This window comes from Protomyctophum bolini, assembly GCF_963924005.1.
Source record: "Protomyctophum bolini genome assembly, chromosome: 11".
NCBI classification, from domain to species: domain Eukaryota; kingdom Metazoa; phylum Chordata; class Actinopteri; order Myctophiformes; family Myctophidae; genus Protomyctophum; species Protomyctophum bolini.
This window is the reverse complement of record NC_137872.1, coordinates 17,996,079-18,006,015: the sequence shown is the minus strand read 5'-3', so window position 1 is coordinate 18,006,015 and position 9,937 is coordinate 17,996,079. Positions and strand designations below refer to the sequence as shown.

Sequence of the window (9,937 nt, the reverse complement as noted above, 5' to 3'; positions counted from 1 at the left end):
TCCATGACAACTTCTCAACACTAAATTTGAATTGAAATCTAAATAGTGGTGTTTTAATTTAATTGTGTTTAATCATGAAATCGATTTAAACCATTTATTATGTGAAAATATGTCCATAGAAGCAGGTTCCAAGTCCACGTTAGATGCTGGTAAATGTCTTAAATTATCACCTGACTGTCAATGTAAATGAGAGTTTGTAGAAGTGGTGGCCATGGTGACACGAGGGCAATACAACCATTGTACAACAGTGTTACTCACCGAAAAGAAGGTATGCTCAACAAGTCATCCTACTGTATCTAGAGACTGAACAAATGAAACCACTATCATCAACCTACAGTAGTATACTAGTGACCCTATAGGAAAGAGGTGTACAAACAGTCAACCCAATGAGATATTTATTTATCATAACTAGTTGACAATTAAAAATAGTACAATTACATCACTAAAGTGACTGAAATGAACAGCCAATCATTGTTGAAAGACATCAACAATGATGCACAAAAGACAAAGCCAATGGTTTAGTTTGCCCAGTGGACAAACAAGCAACATGTTTTGACCAAAATGAGGACTTCTTGCCGCAAACAAACTAATCTTGCTGCAAGGATGTAACACATTCCACTACATGTGTGAATGTCTACTGATATCGACTGATTCATGAAACATAGACATTGCTCAGTGCAAAGTTGTTCAAAAGTGAACGGCAGTCTTTTTTAATCACTTGGCTCATGTACAGTAATTGGATTGCCATTGGATTATTTACTTTGAAACAACAGTAGTCTTCACTAAAGTATTCTGCTTATTGAAGGAATATTTCATTTGCGCTCCTTCCTGGTGAGTGGCATTGTTGTACATACAACAATAGAGGGTATGCGCGTGACATCATCAAACCAGGAAGTTATGTAGGAATGCCTACTGAGTGGCAAAAACGACTTTCTGGCCTCGACAGCCCATACATACACACAGAAAAGACATATCTGATTGCATTAAACAACGTTAAATAATGGTAAACTCACTTTGCCTGTTGCTTTGCCACTCTATGTGCCATTCACTTTAAGCATGCGTATAACCTCTATACAAATCAATCAGGCGTAATTTGTTTCTTAAAGCACACTGAATGTCATCTAATAATTTCTGCTGTAGTGTACATCTTTGTCACATCAAATGTTCTTTTGCACTTTGTTTATTTATGACAGATTTTCATGACGGGCACTGATGGATGTCAGGATGCAATATTAAGATATATGATATAAATTTATATTTATTTATCATGGAATTGAATATGAATTGATTTTTGTTGCCAAACCATATATTGATTATGCATATAAGGCAACATGACTATTTGGAGTGTCTCACAAATGCACCTGCCATCATTATATCTAGTGTGGTCATCTCATATGGTCAAAAGTCAGGACTATTCATTGTAATCCATTCTTCAATGTTCCTAAGAGGATTGTTTTTTGTAAAATCACCTAAGTGCTATTAAATTGCTACCATATCCTACTAAACCACTTTTGAGCTTTTCACATTGTAGAATATGTCTTTATTGCAGAGTTTTGGTTACAGGAACATGTTTTCCAAACTGGTGGTAATTATTTTGAGACACCAGTGATGTATCACATTCCATTCATGAGAAAGGCGTGAACCTTGACCAATGAAATCATTTCATCATTTTATCCTTTTAGATGTGTGTAAAATGTCATAATTATGAATCATGACTTATCAATCAAGTATTACTTTCAATTATCAATCAATCAATTACCAATCTACAGTATGGCATTCTTGACTTACGACCAAGACCATGTTTCAGTAAGTGGTCGCTTGTGCCCAAACTGACAGATTTTTGATTGATTGAATAATTTGGACAGTTTGCAAAATGAGCTCAGTGGCGCAGATCTATACAAAAGAAAAGAATGCTAAAAGGATATCTGAGTCTGAGGATAGCTCTCAGAGCTTGATTGTTTCCATTATGGTCCTAGGCTTTGTATTCAATTCCTTAATACATTTCAGCATTTTTAAGTTTAAGTATATAGAACTGTACTCTGTGCTTTTTTTTTTACAAACTATCTTTCTATTTTAAACAATATTTCTCTCAAATCATGATACAGTTCAAAGGACAATATAAAATTAAATGTATTTAATTATCCATCTCATTCAAATCACAATATTCACATATCCATCATCCTATGCCCCGTATCTTCCTGTTTCTATATGGAATGACAGGATGCCACAACTGCGTGACCTCTGACAAATTATACAAAACTTATTTTTCACATTTATTATTTTCACTCATTTAAATGAAACATGTTTTTCATTTCGGCTTGTGCTAAATTTCCACTGGCCAAATGTGGTAAATCGTGCATTTAGCACCTTTATCCATGCAAGGCGCTTTACATAGATTGTGCATTATACATTCCCATTCACACACACATTCATACACCGATGGCAGCGAAAACCATGCAAGGCACCAACCAGCACACCAACCAGCAATTAGGGGTTCAGTGTCTTGCTCAAGGACACTTCGACACTAACTTTGGGGGAGCCCGCGTCCGAACTGGCAACCTTGCGGTTGCCATCCGTCCACTCTACCCCCTGAGCCACCACCGTAAATGTACCCCGGAATTGTTTTTTAATCTCAATAAATCAATAATAAATTTAAAATATAGTTTTTCCTCATGTCAGGTATTCTTAGTTTTCCATAGAGAACAATCTTAAACTACCTTCCCCTCCATCCAAGTGGAAGGGTCCTTACTACTGTGTAGACTTATTGGCAATATTGTCACAACTCAAGATAATCCAATCAATCACAACAATTATGTGGCCTGATTCTTATGAGAATAGTTACAGAGACAATACAAGCTGTAAAATGGCTAGAAGGAGCAGGGGAAATGGATCCACTGATCACATTGCTAGAACTCAATATAAATCCTGGCCGGTTGCTGGAGATCTGTTCTTCGATCCAAGTCTGGTACGGGGACACACTGGCATAACCCTCAGGATTGTTACGTATGGCACAGCCATGTGAAGCCGATGTGAAGCTATTAACTCCAATCTGAATCCAGCGTTCTCCCCGTTCAACCACCATTGGGCCTCCTGAATCTCCCTGTGCAAAAGACAAAATGGATCTTCTATCACTAAATATTATGCTTCAATTGAAACTTCATCGGCTTGGTCAAAAATGTGTCTGTAACTTGCTTGCCAGATTTGCATTACAACAGGGAGCTTAAGAGGTGTATGTTAAACATTATATTGTTGGTTTATGTTCTTACATAAATTCTATGCAAGTACTACTACTCTAGTTATTATAGTACAACACCAACACCATAAATTGCACTTCAGGTAGCCAAACTAGAGCTGCCCCAGAGATATATACAAAGACTTGTGAGACACCTTCAATTTTACGCCCACAACAAAGTTTGTCCTCAGGCCTATGAGGTGAATGTTGCACCCACTGCACCAGACAGTCACATGACCAGCAGGAAGTATACAGTCTATGGTGCCTTGATGCCTTCCTTCCACTAGAGTGCCATTTTGACTCTGCTACAAACAATGGCGTTGCCCTCTCAGGCCACATGGCACCCTTTAGTTTGTTAGCCAAGGAGGCCCTTTTGTTTGAGCACATGCTACTGGTCATTTTTTGTTTTAGCACGTTAATTTGTGTCAACTTTATTTGGTCTTATATTCAAATGTATTTATTTCAGTTTTCAAATGAAGTGAAGTGGTAAATGAAGTACGTGAGCAAGTGCTCTGCTGTAGAGACCTGGAGATACTGGTAAGACGTCATACATTCTATGTGTTGTATGTGTCTCTGTGTATTTTAATGCATTTTTCTGTTTTGTAATATCATTGTCCTTGTAGCTGTGGTGCTGTTGATGTTGATCAACAGCACCACATGTTGCAGTATAATTTACTGCAAACCAAAGTAACAAACCAAAACGATTCTCTATTAACAAAATGAAAAGTGACCAGTTCCATTATTATTGAAAGAGCCACTCAACAGCCACAGCACTTACACAAATGACTGATGATTGAAAGAAATTGATAAGAAGAGCATTGTGGGAGAAGTATTATTTGCACTAACTCGGAAAGTCTTAATGGCAGTTGTTCAGATAGACAATGTTGAGTGGTTTCCGACAAGGAAGTTCGCTTAATTGGCTCTATTTTCACTACAAAATAATGTATTCTGATGATACAACATACAAACGCACCCATAGTTCATGTTTAATAGTTAATAAGCAGAGCCTTAATGCCAAGATCAAATATAATATTCACGATTGTATTGTATTTACTCTGATTAACACCGGTTAACTATACATAATTGTGTACGGGGTAAATCAATGCATGAAATCTACCATTTCTAAAGTGTGAATGAAACACACTGGATGTAGATGACTTACAAAACAGATGCCCTTTCCTTCTCGACCGCCACAGATCATGTTGTCAGTGAAGTACTGAAAGAAGGATTTACATATTGCGTCGGACACAATGGGCACCTCCACCTCTTGCAGTCTCAGTGGATTGGGTAGAGGATCTGGAAGGGAGGAGATGTGTATATATACTTTAAAAACAATCTGTATAAAGTGAAAGGTTACTTGCCCAACAATTCCACTTCTCAGTAGAGATTAATCTGGTCGGAGATTAGCCATGATTCATGACTCTCGTATTCATACGAGAGTCATGACGAAACTTCACCCTATTTTTGGCACTTGCTGCATTTACAAGTTTTCCGTATATATAAACATTCAGATTTCAAATATAAAGTACTCACATTTTGTCTCACGGGTGTTAGTTAGTAGCAGATCCAGCGATTAGAATTTCTGCATCCCGCGTTGTTTAATAAAAAGCATTTTTATCCGAGCTGTTATTTTCCCATTGGCTTTCAACTACGCGCCCCTATCGGTCGGGAGGAGGGTGGCACTCGGTGTGTTCGATATAGGTACTCTGACCGCCCTGCCAATACAGACTAATAGGCGAGTGCGCTCCCGGTGTGCAACTGTGGATTTCCCAAACGAACCCCGTTTGAAAAAAGTAGCCGGGGCGCTCGGACAAAAATGCTTTTTATTAAAGAACGCGGGATGCAGCAGTGCTAGCGTTTGGGCTGTACTAGCTAACACCCGTGGGACAAAATGTGAGTACTTTATATTTGAAATCTGAATGTTTATATATACGGAAAACTTGTAAATGCAGCGAGTGCCAAAAATAGGGTGAAGTTACGTCATGACTGTCATGATAATCATCATGGCAGTCATGTTTCAGGGCTAGTCGGAGATCAGCACTGCTGAAAGTTAAGTTTACTGTCGTCTGTCTGGGGACAAATCACCATCGGCAAAATTTGTACTGTAAATCCAGTAGATAATGTCCAACATTTTTGGTGAATCATAAGAGAATGTGAACATGCAGAGTGCAGAGGAACTCTGGTAGGCCTACAGATCTTCTAGCAATATGTTTCCTAGTGGTATACTATTAGCCATGAAACATGACTGTCGAGTGTCATGTGAACCATTGCTAGTATACTGAGACCCCTTTTCCACCGGTTGGTTCCCAATGGGAACCGGTTCAGTTCTTTTTGGTTTTTAGTCCATGAGCCAGAGTTCCAAAATTGGTGGGCAAACTATACCCTATATTAAATTGTTTATAAGATCAATACAAGTAAATGAATACATGATAACCCTTCCACAGTAGTAGCTTTTATTTATTTTGTATTATTTTGCATATTTTCCTACATAATGCCTCTTTGCATATTTAAAAATGTAAAATTTGTAATACAATAAAGCATTGTCTTCGTGTAAGTACTCAATTGGGGAAGTTTAATGGTGATAACAATCTAATATAGGTATGGTTTTCCCACTCAATTCATAACGTTTCAATTTTGGAGCTCTGGCTCATGGACTAAGAACCAAAAAGAACTGAACCGGTTCCCACTGGGAACCAACCGGTGGAAAAGGGGCCTGAGTGTGTGGTCACATCACAATCACTGAAGATGTCTCACCATCAGTGTTGATGTTTCCCCAGCCGGTAACCCAGGTGCTGCTGCCAGCACTAAAGGCACTTCCCTTTGCCGCGAGACAGACAGGTCTAACGTAATCAGTGAATTGAACAGAGTTGGAGAGTTTTAACAAAGCAATGTCGTTGTCAATAGTATCACTGTTATTATAGTTCGGGTGTATGATGATCTGGGACACGGATCTGGACACCTCATTGGGATTGGAAACCTGCAGATTCAATCGTCCAAGGTACACTGTGACATCACTGGGCCTGGAACTAGGGGGAGAGAGGGAGAGAGAGAGAGAGAGAGAGAGAGAGAGAGAGAGAGAGAGAGAGAGTAGTAGTGTAATGACGCGCCACTCCTGCAGACTTTGGGAGCCATTAGCCAACCAGGATGGAATCATGAACAATCGGACAGATCCGACAATAGTTAGATATTAGATTATTGTAATCGGTATGTGATGGTTTCAATAATTATATAATTGGAGTGACCTGGTGAGTGGTAGGCTTTCGTGTATACCTTTTTCCTATCTAACATTATAAGCAGGGTTAAGGTAAAGAAGTAATGAGCAGCGCACCTCCAGCAATGAGCAGCACTCAGGATCCACTCGTTAGTAATGAGGGTTCCTCCACAGAAAATATTGGAAGATATCACACCGGCCATCCAGGGCCATGATCCTTCAGCTGCATCAGAACCTCCTACGATCCTCGTGTTGTGTGGAGCCACGCCGCACACTAAGTGTGTAACGAGAAAGATTGTGTAAAACATGTAAAATCATGCAAGGTTTTCACATCATCCACAGTTCTTATCTCGTGACTTCGATCTATTCACTTATTTCTCATTTTCTATGCACAATTGTGCACAGCTAGGTTGTCTTTCTGTACACCCTATATAAGCTCGTGGCTGTGCTCGGTGAAACGCTGGCCTGTTATAGGGTCACTAGGTCATTGGGGTGAGTGGGTGACAATACGTTCTCTTTTATCTATACATGTCCTCTCTGGCCTGTCCGGTCACCAGAACCAAGTCAGAACCAAGGATGTGTGTTTTTCAATGGCGGTTTGTACAGTACAAAGGGGGTGTGTCAAACTCAAACTCAAAAAAGCCAAAGTAATTGCCCCAAACATGTTTGAAAGTGAAATGTCCCTTTAATATCTGTTCAGAAGGATCTATTTGCTAGAAAAGCAAAGGATGGCAACTGGAGTGTTTCAAAGTGTACAAAAATAACAAAATAAAAGTCCAAATGTAATTGTACCTGTGGTTCATGATGAGTGATTAGATAATGATAAAAGGCATGACAGGATTTAAAGGAATGTCGTGTTACAACTAAGTTTCATGCAAGGACTAAATGAACGCCCTACTTTATCATCACACAAGTAGTGAATATAGCAGATCTACTCGCCTAGATGTTAGACAATTTAAAATGTAATAAAAAAAATCACACCCGTGTGAAGTGAGGGGCGCTCTTATCATCATACTGTATCTTCATGATGTATGATGATATTGTCTGGGAATTTAATCTTTGTTGACAAGAGAGACTACTTGCTCATCTACTGTACATACAGGTATGATGTAAATTCTCCATGCAATGGCATTTAATGTCTGTGTTAGGACAAGAATCTACACTATTGATATGCATTCTTGACAATAAAAACATCAATCAATATTACAGTATTTATTTTACACAGGGTGAATGAATGAATGAATGAATGAACTCACCATCCAACTGTGCTATGCCACCTGAGAAGTTAAAAGAATTACTGTTAGTATGGTGACCTGAAAGTTGTTCTTACATAGGACCTGCATGCACAATGAGACTGGTATGTGTTTTATCAACCTCGCGCATTGCTTTTAGTCACAATTAATATTTCAATATGTTTATATGATTCATGTAGTTACTTAGCTTATGAATGAAACAAATATTAATATTAACCCATCTGTTATGTTCAGACCTAAGACTTCCCTTGTTACATTAGCTGTAATTTGTTAGATTATTTGCATTACTTACTTGTATATCCTTAAGAGAGCTCTAACATGTTTAGAATAGCATGATTTGGAATATTGTTTTGTTACACTTACCACCAACCACTAAAGCTAAAATCAGCACAACACAAACATCCAGTCTTGACTCCATGATGTCACCTGTCCCAATGAACTGTGTAAACACAAGAGCATTCATTTATAAGGAGGAGTCGTCTGTCAGGTGGAGGCGGGACACTGTCCTTGCTAAATCTCTCCGCCTCTAAACGGCATTTAAGGATGCTGTTAAATCTCTATCAAAATAATTAGTTTTTCAATTTTTTTACAAAACCGACACTGAAACCAACACTATTCATCACTCTTCCAGAGGTTATCGAAACCATGACCAAAATGACATTCACACTGAGTAGTCTAGCTATAAATATAACTATATTGTTCACCATTGTATTTTTTTTATAGATGGTTTGAACTGAACTCTGCCATCCATTTGACTTTTCAAAACTATATTTTTACAGTTATAGTTATAGCATAGTGCTCTGTGTGAATGGCACTCACTGCTAAAGATTATGCCTAAACAGCAATTTTTCTGAACCTTTCGGCGTACAAACTTGTGTAAACGCAGCAATGTACTATATATTTTACAAAACCTGCATCAAATTCATAAGATGGTTAGTACTTACAAAATGCATGCACATTGCCTTCTACTCTCATCAATCATAACAAAATTGTATTTATTTATCTTTATTTTTTTAATATTTTTCAGATGTCCCAACTGTCTAAGATCAAGAGTATTATATTGACCTGTGTAATGAAATAACTTGTCTGTTTTTTCCAACATTGGACATTTGGAAATGCAGTACGCAATGTGATGAAACTTGACGTTATTTAATCCCATCCTTAAGAAGTTGATAGTTCAAAAGTGACCCAGAGGTTTTTGACCGAGGAGTGTGTAAAGAACCAGTCACCAAAGTTATTTTGGTGGAATTTCTGTTGTTTCAATAACTGGTAGAATACACTGACTTATATTGTAATCACTGAATCATCCTCATGAGAGGAGCATTTTTAGGAGGCATGATATCTTACCAGGAGTTGATAAATGCTGAAGATGTTTGTTAAAACAAAACCGAAACAATGTCACATGCAGCATTCCAGTGGTTTGCTCAAAGTAAACATTTAGGTATTTCTGAGTCATAACCTCTCGTGTGCCTTCGGCCTTGTAGAGATTAATAGCCTAAATCTCTATCTGTGGTTAACTGGAACTATCAGGAAACATGGCACTGATAAATAAATCAAGTCGAGGGGAACGAATGGTGAAGGCACGAGGAAGATTATAACAACAATGATAACAATAGAGTGCTGGAAGTTTAATTGCAAGGAAAACAACAGCATAAATTTGTCAAAAGTTTTGGTCTAGTTTGGGTGTTCCTGCTCCCATTTGTAGGTGAAACCCTGCTCGCCTTGCTGGGTTGCACAGATGCTGTACAATGTGCACTGCACACAAGCACCGTATGCAGCATAGCATAACAGCAGGGATACATCGGTCAGCAGTGTTCTTTCAGTCTTGGCCAGTTATTGTTGAGGGGTACTGTAGTGTACTGCACCCTACTTTCCTAATTAAATATCTTGGCTTAGTGATCTCTACTCACAAGCTCTCCTATTACTGTTAAGCCGATAACGCACAGTTACTTTTTCTCCTTCAATCCCTCTGTCACAGATTGAAGGCATGGCATGGCTGACATCTCACATGGAATGACGTTCCACCACACGCCTCAAACTCAAGCCAGACTGAGCTTCTCTTCTTCCCAGGTAAGCACTGCCCGTCAGGAACTCACCATTCATCGACACAGCACTCTTCCTTCTCTTCTGTGTCTCCTCTGATTCATTCTTCGTTCTGATGTGAGTCATGTGACCAATGCTTTGTCATCTTAGCAATGGTGGAACAAGTACTCGAATGTTTTACTTAAGTATCAATCCAGT

General features: G+C 38.6%; 1 protein-coding gene across 1 annotated transcript; it reads right to left on the bottom strand.

Annotated features, from left to right (window-relative positions):
* Positions 1-2,542: 2,542 nt before the first annotated feature.
* On the bottom strand, positions 2,543-8,117 carry LOC308324244 (serine protease 33-like). The gene is made up of 6 exons (XM_080776241.1): positions 8,060-8,117; positions 7,700-7,720; positions 6,561-6,717; positions 5,987-6,258; positions 4,395-4,528; positions 2,543-3,100 (listed from the first exon to the last, which is right to left on the bottom strand). Exons 1-6 carry the CDS (start codon positions 8,112-8,114, stop codon positions 2,798-2,800), a joined length of 942 nt encoding a protein of 313 aa, XP_080632367.1. The 5' UTR covers positions 8,115-8,117; the 3' UTR covers positions 2,543-2,797.
* Between the last annotated feature and the right edge of the window lie 1,820 nt (positions 8,118-9,937).